The following is an 18784-nucleotide window of genomic DNA, read 5'->3' on the forward strand; positions in this document are numbered from 1 at the left end:
CTGCTGTTTGTCATTTTTATAAATGACCTGGATGAGGGTATAGAAGGATGGGTTAGTAAATTTGCGGATGACACCAAAGTTGGGGTTGTGGATAGTGTGGAAGGATGTTGCAGGTTACAGAGGGACATAGATAAGCTGCAGAGCTGGGCTGAGAGGTGGCAAATGGAGTTTAATGCGGAAAAGTGTGAGGTGATTCACTTTGGAAGGAATAACAGGAATACAGAGTACTGGGCTAATGGTAAGATTCTTGGTAGTGTGGATGAGCAGAAAGATCTCGGTGTCCATGTGCATAGATCACTGAAAGCTGCCACCCAGGTTGATAGCGTTGTTAAGAAGTCGTACAGTATGTTAGGTTTTATTGGTAGAGGGATTGAGTTTCGGAGCCATGAGGTCATGTTGCAGCTGTACAAAACTCTGGTGCGGCCGCACTTGGAGTATTGCGTACAGTTCTGGTCACCGCATTATAGGAAGGATGTGGAAGCATTGGAAAGGGTGCAGAGGAGATTTACCAGGATGTTGCCTGGTATGGAGGGAAGGTCTTATGAGGAAAGGCTGAGGGACTTGAGGCTGTTTTCGTTGGAGAGAAGAAGGTTAAGAGGTGACTTGATAGAGACATACAAGATGATCAGAGGATTAGATAGGGTGGACAGTGGGAGCCTTTTTCCTCGGATGGTGATGGCTAGCACGAGGGGACATAGCTTTAAATTGAGGGGTGATAGATATACGACAGATGTCAGAGGTAGGTTCTTTACTCAGAGTAGTAAGGGCGTGGAATGCCCTGCCTGCAAAAATAGTAGACTCGCCCACTTTAAGGGCATTTAAATGATCATTGGATAAACATATGGATGATAATGGAATAGTTTAGGTTAGATGGGCTTCAGATTGGTTTCACAGGTCGGCGCAACATCGAGGGCCGAAGGGCCTGTACTGTGCTGTAATGTTCTATGTTCTATGGTATCATTTGACATTACTGCCCTATTCGCATCGATAGACATACCACTAGCAAGAGAAACACTGACAACAGTACTAAAACAAGAACAAGACTCCAGTGACACCATTTCCACAGACAACATGCTGAAGCTACTGGACCTATGCCTTACCATCCACTTCACCTTTAACAACCAAAAATATGAACAGATCAGCGGGACACCCGTGGGATCACTTATCTCTGGACTAATAGCTGAAACAGTGATGAGAGACTTGAAAGCATAGCCCTTCTGCTAATCCAACCAAAACTATGGATACGCTACGTGGATGACGCCTTTGTCATTATTAAACGGAGCAAGCTAGAGGAGACACGTGAACTAAATAAACCACACCCTCACGGGGATCAGATTCACCGGAGAAGAACAAACAGCTCCCATTCCTGGACATAATGATGGAATGCAGGACCAATGGGGAATTCCTAACAAAGGTACACAGGAAAGCCACAAACACTGACCAAGTACTGAACTTCAACAGCAACCACCCTAACACACAAAGTTGCGTGAGAACGTTATTTAAATGGGCAACAACACATTGCAGCAGCACAGAACTATGCCAGAAAGAAGAAGAGTACCTCTTCCAAGTATTCAAAGACAATGGATACCCAAAAAAACTGGGTCAGAAGATGCCTATTACACGAACTACACCAGGAAGATACTACACGCCCTGACACATTCATCCAGCTACCTTACATCAGGAACACATCTGAACTGATCACTACTCCTGTGACCACTGGGCATCAGAGTAGCACACAAATCCACATCAACCCTACGCCAACTGCTCACCCGGACCAAAGACCCACTACCCACTATGGACAGGACCAACGTCATATACAAGATTCCCTGAAGAGACTGCAACAAACATTACATTGGACAGCAGATAGGAAATTAACCACTAGGGTACACTAACATCAATTGGTAACGAAGAGACACGGCCAATACTCACTCCTCTCCATCCACGTGGATAAGGAAATCCAGCAATTCGATTGGGACAACGCCAGGATCCTGGGACAAGTGAAGCAGAGACCAGCACGGGAGTTCCTAGAAGCCTGATGCTCCACTAAGAAAGCCATCAATAAACATGCAGAGCTCGACCCCATTTGTGAAGGAAAACCGAAGTGAGGTAATCCATTTCGGTGGACTCGAGTTTGAATGACAGGTGGGGAAAACACAGCGGTGCTTCATTGGAGGCTGCACTGAAGTTACCCAGCAGGATAATGAAACATTTGCGGAACAACGAACCAGTTGAGTGAGCCAACCAACCACATCAAAAACCCCATCTCGTTCATTCATACCCTTTAGGGGAGGAAACTGCCATTCTTACCTGGTCTGGCCTACATTGATCCCAGACTCTCTCATGGTTGACTCGTTTAATTGCCCTCTAGGCAATTAGTGATGGTTAATAAATGCAGGCCTAGCCAGTGTCACCCTCATCCTATGAATCAAGTTTTTTTGAAAAAGCATAGACTATTTTCTGCATGGGGAAAGGCTTTGGAAATCTGAAGCATGTGAAGGCTTGGCTGGCAGTAAGGAAGGCAGATGCACTGTCAGCATTCATTTCAAGAGGACGACTGAAATACAAGAGTAGAGATTTACATCCTCAGGTGTGCAAGGCTCTGGTCTGACCTCATTTGAAATATTGAGAGCGGTTTAAAGCCTCCATTCCAAGGAAGGATGTGCTGTTGTTAGAAAGGTCCATAGGAGGTTTACAAGAATGAACCTGAGAATGAAGGGCTTGTCATATGATGGGTGGTTGAGGTCTCTGCTTGATGGAATTTAGAAGGTTGAGGAATGGATCTGACTGAAACTTACATAATACTGAGAGACCTGGATAGAGTAGACGTGGAGATGTTTCCACTAGTAGGAGAGGCTGGGAGCCAACGGCATATCCTCAGTGAAGGGATGACCCTTTAGAACTGAAATGAGAAATCTGTTCAGCCAGAGGATGGTTATTTTGATGGAACTCATTGCTGCAGAACGCTGGAGGTCAAATCAGTGTATTTAAGGCAGCGATATGCTTTTGATTATTAAAGGGATCAAGGGTTATGGAGGGAATGCAGAAGAATGGGAATTGAGAAACATATTAGCTGTGTTCAAATGGTGGCACAGACTCACTGGGCTGAATAGTATAATTCTGCTCTCGTATGTTATGGCCTTATGGAAAGAGAAAGCTGATCTCCAAATAAAGGCTAGATTCAGGTAAGATGGATTTTACTAAAATAAGGCAGGTGGTCAAAGTAGACTGGGAACAGGCACTTGAGGGTGAAACGACAACAGAACCATGTAAGGTATTCAAAAAGGTATTGGGGAAATACAAGTGCAACGTGTTTTGTTTTTAAGAGTGAAATATAGTAGCAACAAGCCCTGGGAACCACGGATGTCTAGGAATATTCAGAACTAGATAAAAAGGAAAAAGGACATAAGGGAGGCCCTTCAAAACAACAGAGGCCTTAGAGGGAGTATAACAAATGCTCAAGAAAGCAATTGGGAAAGCAAAGAGGGAGTGTGAGGAAATACTGTCATATAAGATTAGTGAGAATCCCAAATTATTCTACAAGTCTGTCAAGGGGAAAAATATAACCAGAAAAGACCAAGCTTTATTAGGGACAAAGGGGCCAATCTCTGCATGAAGCTGGAGCACATTTGGTAGTGTGTTAAGGGAGTACGTCACATCTGCCTTTACTCGGGAGAAGGAGGCTGCAAGTACAGACTTCAAGACGATGGGCCATGAATTTCTTGAGCAGGTTAATACAAGAAGTAAGGAGGTATTGGAGATTTTGATGGATTTAAATTTGAAGGACAAATCACCAGATCCAGATTAGGTGTATTCTGGGCTGCTGGGGGACATGAGGGAGGAAATTATAGTGCCCCTGGCCCAAATTTTCAAATCAGTCTCTGGCTGCAAGAGAGGTACTGGCAGACAGAAGGTTTGTAGAGACTAGAAAGCTATGGACCAGTGACTCTAACATCAGTGGTAGGGAAACTATTAGAGAAAATAGTGAAGGAGGAAATTAATCTCCATTTAGAGAGATAAGGTTTGTTCAGTGATAGTCAGTATAGGTTTAACAGAGGGTGGTTATGTCTAATAAATATGCCTAATAAATCTAGTGGAATTCTTCAAGGAGGAGACAGTGTTTAGATGAGGGTAGGGCTGTTGGTGTAATTTGTATAGATTTGAAAAGCCTTTGACAAGGTCACACATGGGAAAGAAACAGAGGGTTAAAAAGTCGCTGGATCCAGATTGGCTGTGACAGAAAACACCCGGTCGTAGTAGCAGGCTGTTTGTGTGTAGTGGCATACGCAAGTCAGTGTTGGGTCCTTGCTTGTGATATTCACAAATTATGTAGATGAGACTGTGGGGGAAAGTAAGTTTGCGATTGCCACAAAGATTGGCCTAATGATTGGTGAGGAGGAAGGTGTTAGGTTACAGGAGGATGTACACAATTGGTCAGATCGGGAGATCAATGGCAGATGGAATTTAACTCTGTTAAATGTGATGCGATGTACTTTGGAAGAAGGAACAAGACAAAGGAGTCTGTGATGAATGCCAGGACATTGGGAAATTTGGGGATAGAGGGATTTTGGCACACTTGCCCTCAGATCCTTGAAGGTGATAAGAAAGGTTAGGGTAGTTAAGAAGGCAGATGGGATGGTTTCCTTTTCAGTTGTGGCGTAGATTATAAAAGTGGGGAGGTCATGTTGGAGCTGTGCAGAACTTTGGTTAGGCCACAGCTGGAGTACTGTGCACTGCTCTGTCCACCACACTGTAGGAAGGACGTGATTGCGCTGGAAGGTATAAGATGGTGGTGTATAAGATTGAGGTGCATGGACAGGGCAAATGAAAGCAGCTGTTCTCTTTAGCTGAAGGGTCAATAACAAAGGAACATAATGTTAAAGTGAAAGCCATGTGGTTTACGGGGAATTTGAGGAAAGATGTTTTCACCCACAGGGTGATGACAAGTGGAATGTGCTGCTTGGGAGGGTGGTTGAGGTGGGAAACCCCTCCAACCTTTTTAAAAGTACTTGAACAAACACTTGAAATGTTGTAACATTCAAGGCTTATGGGTCTAGTGTTGGAAAGTGGGACTAGTGTAGGTACTAGTATATTTTTGGCAGTGCAGACTCTGTGGACTTAAGGGCTGCTTCTGTACTATGTTTCTATGCAGATTGAGTGAGATGGGGTGAGGGGAGTGAAGAATTGACAATGGCTGAATGGCCTGATTCTGTGTCATTTATGTGCCAGCTTAAACTTTTGAACTGTCAGAATGCTGCACTCTGGAGATGTGAGCACCTGCTGACTGCCCATCTGCTTTATATAGAGATGCTATCTTTTGGATGAAGTGTTAAAAGAGGTCCTGTTTGCCTCCTGGTGGACCTAAAAGATCTTTCTGCACTGCATGGGATAAGACTGTATGTCCAACCTTTGACCAACATGAGAGAAAATATGTAGCAAGTATCACATTACTATCTGTGGGAGCTTGCTGTGTGCAAACTAGCAGCCACATTTCCAACATTGAGTGCTGATTCATGAGTAGTGATAGACTGTTGACTACTTTGAGACATCCTGAATTGTAATTTTGTGTATTGTAATTTTTTAACACTGTGTGCATTCATGCAAATGTGTTTTGAAACTCTAGGCCACTCATTGCCAAGAAGAACCCGAAGATTCCAATGTCCAAGATGATGACAATCCTTGGTGCCAAGTGGCGAGAGTTCAGCGCCAACAGTCCGTTCAAGGGGTCAGCAGCTGCAGTGGCAGCGGCTGCTGCAGCAGCAGCAGTTGCAGCTGTGGTGGAACAGGTGTCCACTGCTGGTGCCTCATCAGGGAGCCTTCCTGTGCCACCAGTGCTCCCCATCCGCAAAGCCAAGACCAAAGAGGGTAAAGGTTAGTAACGTTGCATGGACCAGTAAATGGTAACACACCCCAAGGGAGGCTAAAAGTTTGTATGCTGCTATGCCTCACTGGGGTAGCATATTAGAAATCTTTCCCTATTCCCTGAGATGTCGCTGAAAAAGTCCAATGTACACCAATCGTCGGATAGACCCAGGCTAATAGAAAACACAGCCTAGGTTCTTCTACTTAACGAGAATTGCCGTCTTTGTTATAAATGAATAAATTCTACTCGCAAGTAAACAGCAGTGAACTATTGACACATGACTCTACTATTTAAAACTCTAACCCGTTCTAAAAATCTCTGACAAAACACAGCAGTGTTTATAGGAGGGGTGGGATATGCCGAGGGGAAGTGTTCAATTTAGCAACAGTCCTCTGAATTCGATGGACTGTTTTCTTTTGTTTCCTGAATCATTCGGTTCCCTGATCTTTGCACTAGTCGGACCACAGTTGGAATACTGTGAACTGTTTTGGGCCCCTTTTCAAAGGAAAGATATACTAGCATTTGAGGCAGTCTAGAGAAGGCTCACTAAGCTGGTCCTGGGTATGGATGAACTGTCTTCTGAAGGGAGAGTGAACCTGTCCTTCACTTGAATTTAGGAGAATGAAAAATGCACAATTCTTAAGAGACTTGATAAGGTAGAAGTGGAGAAGTTGTTTCTCCTTATGGTAGTCTATGAACAGTGGGCATAATCTCACAATAGGGGCTGCTCATTTAAAACAGATGAGCTATTTTCTTCGAGGGTAATGAATCTGTGGATTTCTTTCCCGCACAAGGCTGTTGAGACAGAGGTGTTCTAATCAGTAAGGGAATCAAGGGTTTTTGGGGGATAAAGTAAGAAACTGAGGTTAAGGTTTATCAGATCAACCGGGATCTTATCAAATAACGGAGCACGCTCAATAGGGTAAATGGCTTACTATTGTTTCTACATCATTTGGTTTTACAGACTTCAGGTTCCTTCACTACTTCACAGAAGTCACAAAGGCTGGTTCATGAATTATGAAGTCTGAGTTGGTTTAAAATAAACCCATTTACAGAAACTGGTAGGAGAAAATAAGCTGGCTTTCTTAACATCATGACTGACAGAGTCATAGAGTAATACAGCATTGGAAGTGGGCCCTTTGGCCCAAACTGCATTTGGTCTGTATCCTTCTAAACCCTTCTCATCCATTTACCTATTTAAATGATTCTTTAAGAGTTGGTATTGTACCTGCCTCAACCACTTTCTCCGGCAGCCTATTCCATATACCTACCACTCTCTGCATGAAGAAGTTGCCCCTCAGGTCCTTCTTAAATCTTTGCCCTCTAGTTTTCAAATCCCCATCCCTGGGGGAAAAGACTATATGCATTCATCCTATCTATGCCCCTCATGTTTTTATACACCTCAATAAGGTCACCCCTCATTCTCTTACATTCCAAGGAATAAAGTCCTATCCTGGCCAACCTCTCCCTATAACTCAGGCTGACTAGTCCTGGCAGCATCCTCGTAAATCTTTGCACACTTTCCAGTTTAACTATGTCTTTCTGATAACACTGTGCCCACTATTGTACACAATACTCCAAGTGCGGCCTCATCAATTACTTTTATACAACTATAACATAACATCCCAACTCCTGTACTCATTGCCTTGACTGATTGAAGGCCAGCATGCTAAATGCCTTCTTCACCACCCTGTCCACCTGTGACGCTGCTTTCAACGAACTCCTAGGTTCCTCTATTCCACAACCCTCCTCAGGACCTTACCATTAACTGGTAAGTCCTATCTTGGTTTGACTTTCCAAAGTGCAACACCTCACACTTATTTATTGAATTGCATTTTCCAATCCTCAGCCCTCTTTCCCATCTGATCAAGATCCCTCTGCAATTTTTGATAGCCTTCTTTGCTAAAAACAATACCTCCTAATTTTGTATAATCTGCAAACTTACTAATTGTGCCTTGTATATTCACATCCAGATTGTTTATGGAAAAAAGCAAAGAACAAAGGTTCCAGCACCAACCCCTGTGGCACACCACTAGTCACAGGCCTCCAGTCTGAGAAACAACCTTCAACCATCACCCTGTGCTTCCTACTATTGAGCCAATTTTGAATCCAATTAGCTTGCTCTCCCTGGATTCCATGCGACGTAACTTTCATGACTAGTCTGCTGTGCAGGACTTGTCAATAGCCTTACTAAAATCGATATAGACAACATCCACTGCCCTACCCTCACCCGTCTTCTTGGTTACCTTTTGGAAAACTCTGAAAGATTTGTCCGACATGAATTTCCATGCACAAGTCCATGCTGACTATCCCTAATCAGACCGTGACTATCCAAATGTTGGTTGATCCTGTCCTCAGTAACCTGTCCAATAACTTGCCTACCACTGATGTCAGGCTCACTGGGTTGAAGTTCCCTGGCTTGTCTTTGCTACCTTTCTTAAACAATGGAACAACATTAGCCACCCTCCAGTCTTCCGGAACTTCTCCAGTAGCTAAAGATGAAGCAAACGTATCTGCAAGGGCCTCTGCAGTTTCTTCCCTAGCCTCCTGCAATATCCGAGGATGGACTTGATCAGGCCCAGGGAATTTATCTGGCTTAATGCACTTTAAGGCTGCAAACACCTCTCTGGCAATGTGTTTGCAGTCCAAAACATCCTCACTTGTTTCCCTTATTTCCTTAGCATCCATGATTCCTTCCTTAGCAATCATTATTCCTTCCTCAGTAAACACTGAGGAGAAATATTCATTAAAAATCTCCCCCATCTCCTGTGGCTCCACATGTAGATGGCCATGCTTATCTTTAAGGGGACCTATTCTCTCCCTAGCCACCCTTTTACTGTTTAACATAGCTATATACGTATAGGAATAGAGGGATGCAGACAGCACAGAGGCGAAAGGTTTTTCGTTTAGAAAGGCATCATGTGTCTTTGTGGTCTTGATGGACCGAAGGATCTGTTCCTGTATTGTTCTTTGTTCAGACTTTTAGGTATTTTCCTGCAGAGATGCTCAGTATCTGCCTTTTCAGCGTTCCGAAGGCTTCTGCCAGTGCTTGCCCACAAGCTGTTCGGCTACCTACAGCCAATCAGATAGGGTTATTGTCAGGCTAGTTCCCTTCCGCATCACAACTCGGCAATCCGTAGGGGTTTCCCTCTTAATATGCACCTTGATGCCACTCTTCTCCCCCCCCCCCCCCCCCACCAAACCACACTCCCAAAATAGCAGTGTAAACATGATCCACAATGAATCTCAGTAACCATATTCAAAACTTCAACGGTTCCTCCTGCAATTTTAAAACAGTCCTGTTTTTCCATTTCCATCTGCAGTCAAAAATACAGAATGATATCTTTTTTACAACAGAAGACCACCCTGTGTGGGCTGCTCTGACTAGAAGTGTTACAATGAGTCTGCCTCCCTATCCCAAGAACACCCCACCTCACCAAACAAAGAAAAGGTTTCCATACTAAGCCTGTGTTGAACTTTTATTTTTGACCATGCAGTTTTGTTTCCCATATTGTAAACAGGATTTAGAGACACTGGCGAGGGTGCAGAGAAGAATTGTAAAGATTATGCCAAATTTGTGTGGGTTTACCTATTGGGAAAGGATCAACAGGCTATTTCTGTTTATCCTGGGTGGGTGCAGATATTGGATATCCTGGCAGTAATTTTCAGATCCTCTGTGGTCATTGGGAGGAGTTGCCACACAGCTGAAGGGTTGCTAAGATTGCCCTTATTAAAAATGGGAGGCAGGGACAGACCAAGAAATTTACAGACCAGTCATTTCAAACTGTGGTAGGGAAGTTAATAGAATTCTGAAGAACAGAATACATCTGTTGGAAAGACACTGGTTAATCTGTTATAGTTGGCACGGATTTGTTAAGGGAAGATTATACTTGACAAATTTAAATGAGGTTTTTTTTTGAGGAGGTAATCAGGAATGTTATGAGCCTAATGCACTTGGTAGAGCCCATACAGATGACATAGAGGTCATTTTGATTAGGTCCTTCTTGGCAGACTGGTCAAGAAACTGAGCCTGTGGGATACAAATCAGTGGCACAATGGATCCAAAACTGGGGCAGGAAGCAGTAGATGATGGTAAAGAGATGATTCTGTGACTGGAGGTCTTGTTTTCAGTGGGATTTTGCAGCACTCTGAGCTGGGGGCCTTGCTGTTTGGTGTATGTAATGGTTTGAACTTTATTGCAGTGGCCTGTGATGAAGAAGTTTGCAGATGACCTGAAAATCTTTTGGATCGTCGCAAACTGGTCAGTGTGGCAAAGTTATAAGCAAATGGCATTCAACCCAGAAAAATGTTAGGTAATGCTCTTGGGGAGGGCTGACAAGGCAAGAGGTTACGCACTGAATGGTAGGGCCCTGAGAGAGACCTTCATGTTCATATCTGTGCATTTCTGGTAGATAAAGTGGTTAAGAAGTTATGTGGAATACTTGCCTTTATTAGCTGAGGCATAGAATAAAAGAGTAGGGGCGTTTATGCTGGAACTGTGCAAAACGGCAGTTAGGTCACGACTGGAACACTGCTTGCTTTATCTGGTCACTATAGGAAAAAATGTGACTGCGGTATAGGGAGTGCAGAGGAGTTGCCAGGATGTTTCCTGAGGGATTAATCTAGAATGTATGATCTATTAGTAATGATTGGTGATTGGATAGGCTGTAGTTATTTTCCTTTAGGAGCAAAGTAGGTGGAGGATTGAGCCAATAGAGGTGTATAAGATTGAGGGGCATAGATAGGATGAATAGGCATGTTCCCATTAATAGACGGATGAATGACCAGGAGGCATAGATTTTTAAGGCAGAAGGCTATGAGGAGAGAGAGGCTAGAAAAGTCTGTTAGAGTGAAGGGAATACAGTTACAGAATCAGATGAGGAAAGATGGATCCAAGCTCAAATGTAGTATAGGCATCGGCATAGCCTGATTCTGAGCCCTCTATTGTGTGTATTGCCTTTCACCAGGACCTCATCCTGTTCTCGTAAGGTAGGAAATGCAGGAATTTGTGCAGTGCAAATTCCCACAAACAATGATAGCTCAAATAACCAGTTTGTTGGAGGAGAAGCAGCCACCCCAGTTTAAATAGGTTTTTTTTTGTGGTTGCAGGTCCTGGTGCGAAGAAACGGAGCAAGAGCCCGAGGGTTCCGGATGAAAAGAAAAAAAAGAGGAAGAAGATGATTCCCTTGAAAATTAAGCTGGGTATAATGGGGTCAAAGAGGAAGAAAAGCTCCTCGGTAAGTGAGTCTGTCTACTCATCAACTTGAACTAGTGAAATGATTGGTCTTTTGCGCTAATTATCCTGCATTACAGTCAAGAATGCGCAACTGGGAGGGTCTAGAGAGGATAGTAGAATGGTAGTTATACACTGGTGGGGTCTGATTTGTCACTATAACACTAGGGAACAGTCCTGGTTTGGAAGGCTTTTCACTGTATGATACTGCATTATAAGTCTTAAGTCTGTGTAGTATTGGTGGTTGTCTTCATTTTTAAGACACTTTCATATTTTGCATTGTTAAAGATGTGCACGAACCATTTGGGATCGTAATTTGGTTATTCAAGGGTTCTGCAGAATCCTTTGAACTGGAATCTGTTGACTTGTGATTTCCTGTTGCAATCTACTTAATATGTGAGGTCTTAGATCCCTCCTGATGGGCTTTGCTTGTAGTTTCAAATGTTGTGTTGCAGTTAAACTGATTCTAAAACAAAGGAGACCTTTTGTATGCAATCATGGCTATCTTCCCATACACTGACTCTTAACGTAAGGCTTAATTTTGTCAAGACTGCATAGCTGTCATTTTCATGCAGTGCTTTTGTGCTTTTTCAGAGTGATGAGGCAGACTTGGATGCAGAGTCAGATTTTGATGATGCCAGTGTGCACAGCTCATCAATTCGATCTGACAGTTCTGTTGCACCCCTGAAAAAAGCAAAGCTGAAAGCTAAGGTTGGCCGTAAGAAGAGGAAGGGTAAGTGTTGGATTATGGTTGAGAGTGACATAAGGGCAGTAGTTATACTGTCCCTTCTCTGGTGACTAAAAATATTCCATGTCACTGTGTTGTGAAGACAAGCAGGTAGTTCTCTGAGGTATCTTGGGGACAATGTTTATCTCTCTATCAATTGGAAATATTGAAACAGATATCTGGCGGTGGGATTTGCTATACATAAATCCAGAGCTGTGTTTCCTAAATAGTAAAGTGACTACATATCAAGTTATTCAAGTGGTTCTAAACCACAGTGGGATGTCCTGAGGTTGTGAAAGACTATACTTGCATTCATGTACATTTTAATTGTCATCCTTTAACCTGCTGGTCTATAGTTGCTGGTGAAGAGGAGGCTGACGGGTATGAGACTGATCACCAGGATTACTGCGAGGTCTGTCAGCAGGGAGGAGAGATCATCTTGTGTGACACCTGTCCTAGAGCCTACCACTTGGTTTGCCTGGATCCAGAGCTAGACAAAGCACCGGAAGGGAAGTGGAGTTGCCCCCACTGTGTGAGTACAGCTTTGTCATTTAGTAAATCTCAGCCTTGCTGAACAAGACAGTTTGGCAGCCACCACAAAGTGAAGAAATTAGTTTGAATTAAACAGTGCCATTTGAAAGGACAATTTAACATTTGTACAATGCATGAAGGTGCCGTTCAAGTTGAGAAGGTTTTTTTTTTTAGGAAAAGACACTTGAGACCTTTTGGTTTTATACACATGGTTCGAGTATAAAAGTAGGGAGGTTATTGCTAGCCCTTTCTAAAACACTGCTTTAGTGTATCAATTTCTGGGCATTTACATTTTCCTAAACATACTTGTTTGAGATGGGGATAGCCACAGGAGACTCCTGCACTACCTGTCTGCCCCTCCTACCTTTTTTCCTGGAGGTCACCCATCTGCCCGACTGTATCTGCAGTTTATCTCCCTCCTTGCAACTGCCATCCATCACAGCCCTAGCTCCTGTAAATTCCTCATTGCCTCTAACTGCTGCTCCAATCAACCCATGCGATCCAATAGGATTCTCAACCAAACACATTTCCTGTAGACATATCTCCAGGGATCTGTGGATATGAAAGCACCTGCCCCATCACATCTTTTTAACTATCCTATTCGCATGCTGACAACAACTTGTGAATAATTACCTAAGATCCTTCTGCTCTTCTAAACTATCCAGTGTCCTGCCATGCATTAAATACTCCCTAATCTTGTTTCTTCTTCCAAAGTGTGAGGTGATGCACTTAGCAGAGTTAATACCATCTGCCACTGGTCTGCCCATCTGACCAACCCATCTATCTTCCTGTAACCTGCAATTCTCTTTAGTGTTAACCACTTTACCAGTCTTGGTGTCATCTGCAAATTTGCTTAACATTCCTCCCCATATTTTCATCTACTTCATTTGTGTAATACAAACCGTAAGGGTCTCAATACTGATCCTTGTGGTAAACTGCTGGACATCTGGCCTCCAAGTGACTCAAACAGTTTTCAAGCACTGTCCTTTATTAATGAGACGCAAACCAGTTTCTGATCCATCTCACCAAGTTTCCCCTAATTTCGTGTGCTTTAACTTTCTCAATCAGTCACCCATTTGCACCTTGTCAAAGCTTTGCTAAAATCCACAAAAATTACATCAACTGAATGCCCCTCGTCCAAGCACTTGATCACATTTTCAAAAGAATTCTAACAAATCTATTGGGTGTGACCTCCCTCTGACAAAGCCATGCTGACTGTCCCTAAGTAAGCAATGCCTTTCCAAGTGGGTATTAATTTGCTCTTTCAAATTTTTTTCCAATAGTTTCCCTGGTTCATCTCTACCACCCTTTATCAAAATGTGGAATGACATTTGCCATCCATCAGCCCTGTGGCACTTCTCCCGTGGTCAGAGAAGATTTAAAAATTTGTGTCAGACTCCTTACAATTCTTTGCCTTGCACCCCGCAGCAGCCTTGAGGTGCAGTTAATCCAGGCCAGGGGATTTCTGTTTCCCACTACCACCATGTCTGGCTTCTTCCTCCAGAATCATTTTGAGCGCTGCGCTTGATGGGCCTTTTTACATACTGATACAAAAAACTCTGGATAAGGGACTTCAGTTTAAAAGGATAAACTAGAATTGATCTCCATGAAGCAGAGATTAAGAACAGATTCATTTGAGACTTTCAAAATTATGAAGGGCTTGTTGGGGTAAATGAGGCATTGTTTTTCAGTGACTAGAGAGTCAGTAAACAGACTGATTGATAGAAATTGGAGAGAATTGGCAAGAGATGCTGAGAATGATTTAGCATGAAGTTGTGATCTGGAGCGCACAGCTGGAAGCAGATTCAATAGGAACTTTCAAAAGGGGAATCGGGAACACTGGAAAGGGAACGAGTGCTGTTTTGGTGGGAGCAACCAGATAACTCGCGCTTCTGTTGTAGGACTTTGCTTGCAGTGTTTTCAAATGAGCTGTGATTAATTAGCTGCTCCTGGTGAGCCCACTGCCAAATGTGTACAGTATACCACTAAGTGTCACAGATAAGCAACAGTCCTGTTGTGTGATAAATGGTCTGGACCGGACAGGGCATTGTCTGCTACAGTTTGTTTGCCATGCCGGCAAGGTTGGGGCTTGTAATAACTCAGGAAGGTAATCATTTATTGTTGAACACCAAAATGGAGCTACGACTTGTGGGGTACATAAGCTAGTCCCAATAGACCCATCCCTGGGTCTTTTTTTTTTTTTTTTTTGTTTTGCTTATTTATCTGGAAGTTCTGCCACACAAAACCGAACTGTTTTCCCACCACAAAATCCCTTTGCTTTTAACTATCAACCACTACCCATGCAGCTAATTAAATATTTACATGCACAGTCTGCTATGGGCAATGCAAATCATCAAAGATGAGGGAGGAGTAGGGAGAACAGGAAGGGACTAAATCATATTGCAGTTGGAGGAGGAAATGAAGTACCACATTCCCCGGTTGGGGAATATTTTCTAATCTGCCTGTTTAGAGATGTTATGACATGCTTCTGGAGCATGTGAGACTTGAACCCAAAGCTCAAATCAAAATGGAGTTGGAAGGGAAGGTAAAGCAATGATTCCCTTGCAATGCCCACCTCTCACTCAAGATATTATGAGCATTGATGGACGCTGTGCTCCCTCTTCAAGGACACCAGGGCAGAAACTTCTCCATGAAAGAGGACCTGACAGTCAGATATGAATGCCCCAACCCTCCCCAGCCCTCTGCCTGTACTTGTTTAGAGCCAGTCTGGCCAAACCCAGGACCAGGTGCATGAGGAGGTCCTGTGATCCGCCCACACCCCTCCCCACTGGATGCCCAAAGATCAGGAGAGTAATGGCTAAAGTGCAACCAAAAACGCAACGAAAGATTTTTCAAACAATGACAAAAGAGGTGTAATTGCCCACAACATATATATGCATGATCCACAGACTCCACAATGCTGCAAAATAAGCTGGGTCTGCTTTAGAACTGTACAGCACAGGCTTGGGAACTTCGGCCCATGATGTTGTGCTGAACATGATGCTAAATTAAGCTAATCCCTTCTGCCTGCTCTTGGTCCCTATCCCACCATTCTTGAGTATTCATGTGCTTATCTAAAAGCCCCTTAAACGCCTCAATTGTATCTGCCTCCACCAACACCCCTGCAGTGCGTTCCAGATCCTTACCATATCATCTTTTTAAAAAAGAAGAAACTTGCCCCTAACATCTCCTTTTGAACTTGGCCTCTCTCACTTTAAATGCATGCCCCCTAGTATTAGACATTTCAACTCTTTTGGGGTGGGGGGTGTGTGGCAATCAGAGTCTATCTAGACATCTCACAATTTTATCGACTACAACCTGAGTTTTTCTAGCCTCCCCTTTTATAGCTCATACCCTCTAATCCAGACAGCATCCTAGTAAACCTCTTCTGCACCCTCTCCAAAGCTTCCATATCCTTCCTGTAATGTGGTGACCAAAATTGAATGCAGTACTCTTAAGTGCAGCCTAACCAAAGTCTTATAAAGCTGCAACATGACATCCTGACTCTTGAACTCAATTCCCCGACCAATAAAGGCAAGTATGCCAAACAACGTCTTTATCACCTTATCTATTTGCATGGCTACTTTCAGGGAGCTGTGGGTTGAACCCCAAGATCTCTCTGTACATCAATGCTGTTTAGGGTCCTGCCGTTAACTGTATACTTTTCCTTAACATTTGATTTCCCAAAGTGCAGTATTTCATACTTAGCCAGATTAAACTCCATCTGCCATTTTTCTGCCCATAACCTCAACTAATCTATATCCCACCGTATCCTTTTGACAACCTTCTATACTATCTACAACTCCACTGATGTTTGCATTGTCTGCAAACTTACTAACCCACCTATCTACATTCATCTAAGTAATTTATATATTTCAGAAACAACAGCAGTCTCAGTATGGATCCCTGCGGAACATTGTCAGTCAAGGACCTCTAGACAGAAAAAACAACCTTCCACCACTACCCTCTGACTTCTATAGGCAAGTCAGTCTAAATCCACGTAGCCACATCACCATGGACCCCGTGCATCTTAATCTTCTGGATGAGCCTACCATGAGGGATCTTGTCAAAAGCCTTACTAAAGTCCATGTAGACAACATCTACTGATCTACTGTCATTGATCACCTTTTGTCCTCAAAATTCAATCAAGTTATCATTTTCCCATCGCTAATTGTGATGCTGTCAGGATAGCCCCACCCTCCCAAAAAAACCCAAATTGAAAAATTTGAGAATATGGGAACAACCTGCCAGTGAATTAAAGTCTGTGATGGCTTTTGTAGTTTTAATCTTGACTCCTGATTGGAAATCAGGCTAACTGTTCCAATAGTGCAGTGACATCAGGCTAATTTGCGTGTGCAAAATTCCTTTCAGCCACTTGCTACATTTTGGTGGATTCTCCAGTCCTAGTTTTAAGTCAGTGTGCAGTTATTTAACAGTGGACCTCAGCTCCTATTTTCCGTATGTTACATAGAAGGTATACGTCCAAAAATATGGAAGCTCTAATTTGTTCTCATTTCCTGTTGTTGTCTTTCCTTAGGAAAAAGAAGGTATTCAGTGGGAGGCAAAGGATGAGGAAGAAGAAGAGGAGGATGAAGACGAGGAGGTGGAGTTAGGAGGCGAGCGGGAGGAAGAGGATGATCATATGGAGTACTGTCGAGTCTGTAAAGACGGTGGGGAGCTACTGTGCTGTGACGCCTGTCCGTCCTCCTACCATATTCACTGTCTCAATCCACCACTTCCAGAAATTCCCAATGGCGAATGGCTGTGCCCCCGCTGTACAGTGAGTGCCTTCCTCATTTAGTGCAATGTTTACTTAAGGGTGAAGGGGGAGCTTGTGTGGGGCATAGTTACAGCCATTTCTATTAAACATTTTTGGGATCTGAACATTGTTGACAGGCTTATGAGGTGATAGAGAACACAATTAAACTGTACTACTGGGTGGGTGGGAGCTCCTAGAGTTTGATGTATTGGTGCTGACTTGGAGCTGGCTTCAGAATGATGGTGCCCTACTGTCCCTGTGAAAAGCCTTCTGCATTCACCTTCTGGTGGTACTTATTTTCCAGACCAGTTTTGGAATAGCTCTAAAGATAGGTGAAATCCAGCCCCTGACCCTGGCCAAAAGCTGACCTTTTCAGGGAGTTCAGTGGTTAACTTGTCAACCTGGCAGCTGCTTCTGCAGTGACATCTATATTGTGTGCACATGTGTTTTGGCCAGGGGCTTTCCAAGATTTTATCAGAATCCGGATTCCTGACACCATCCAGTGCCCATCCCAGCTAGTAATGTGAATGTTGGTCAAGTGTGGAAAATATCTATCTTGGCTATTGTTCCCTCTTCAAACTGTTTGAGTGCATGGAGTAATTAGAACGCAGTGACACTCACTGACCCTACTAATCCAGCAAGGTGCATCCCAAAACCAGCCCAGCTCGTCCCCTCCTCCCACCTCAAGCCGCACCCCCATCCCCCTACCTACTAACCTCATCCCGCCCCCTTGGACTGACCTATCCCCTCCCTAACTCCCCACCTACACTCACCTTTTACTGGCTCCATCCCCGCCTCTTCGACCTGGTCTGTTTCCTCTCCACCTATCCTCTCTATCCATCTTCCATCCGCCTCCCCCTCTCTCCCTATTTATTTCAGAACCCCCTTCCCCTCCCCCATTTCTGATGAAGGGTCTAGGCCCGAAACGTCAGCCTTTCTGCTCCTATGGTGCTGCTTGGCCTGCTGTGTTCATTCAGCTCTGCACCTTGTTATCTCAGATTCTCTAGCATCTGCAGTTCGTACTATCTCTGATTCATGTTTGAAGAGTACTTGTTTTAACATGTCCTTTCCTCATGCTTCCTTTTATTCCTCATGCTTCCTTTTATTCCTCATTCCAGGCATTGCCTCTCTTCTGTATTTGAGATGCTCTTCCTGATTTCTGTTGTGATTTATTATTTTGGTGTGCATCATATGCCTCCTTTTTTTTCTTCTTCAATATCCTTATTCAAGCTGGGCATTCTAGCTTTGGATACCCCACATTTATTTCTCAAGGATATGTACTTAGCTTGCATTCTATTCATGTCTCTTTTGAATTTCTCCCATTTCTCACTCACTGTTTTATCCACAAAATGCATTTTCAATAAAGTTTTTAGGCGCCTAAAATCTGCCCTTTTCCAGTTTGGAATCTTAATTATTGAAGTTTTGAAAATTTTTAATCCTTTTCCAGTTTAATATTGAACTTTTTTAATAGTATGTTCAGTATTTCCCAAATGCTTCCCCACCGTGATGTTCTCTTTTTTGGCAGGCCTCATTTCCTAGATCCAGTGCTACTCCTTCCCTGGTAGGACTAGAAATGTACTGATCCACAAAGTTCTGCACACATTGCAGGGATTTTTCTCCTTTTTCCCAGTCTACCCTAGGGCAGTTGAAATTGCCAACTATCACAAATGTACT

At 43.4% G+C, this 18784-nt stretch overlaps 1 protein-coding gene across 1 annotated transcript in view; it reads left to right on the plus strand.

Moving 5' to 3' along the window:
• Positions 1-3132: 3132 nt before the first annotated feature.
• LOC109920005 (chromodomain-helicase-DNA-binding protein 3-like) overlaps positions 3133-18784 on the plus strand; it is a 77581-nt gene continuing 61929 nt past the window's right edge. Inside the window, exons 1-6 of the mRNA XM_048620068.1 lie at positions 3133-3182; positions 5621-5868; positions 10970-11097; positions 11688-11826; positions 12177-12352; positions 16889-17131. Of these exons, the coding sequence (XP_048476025.1) occupies positions 3133-3182; positions 5621-5868; positions 10970-11097; positions 11688-11826; positions 12177-12352; positions 16889-17131 (984 nt within the window). The remainder of the gene's footprint in view (positions 3183-5620; positions 5869-10969; positions 11098-11687; positions 11827-12176; positions 12353-16888; positions 17132-18784) is intronic.

This window comes from Rhincodon typus, chromosome 45, assembly GCF_021869965.1.
Source record: "Rhincodon typus isolate 14 chromosome 45, sRhiTyp1.1, whole genome shotgun sequence".
In the NCBI taxonomy this organism is placed as follows: domain Eukaryota; kingdom Metazoa; phylum Chordata; class Chondrichthyes; order Orectolobiformes; family Rhincodontidae; genus Rhincodon; species Rhincodon typus.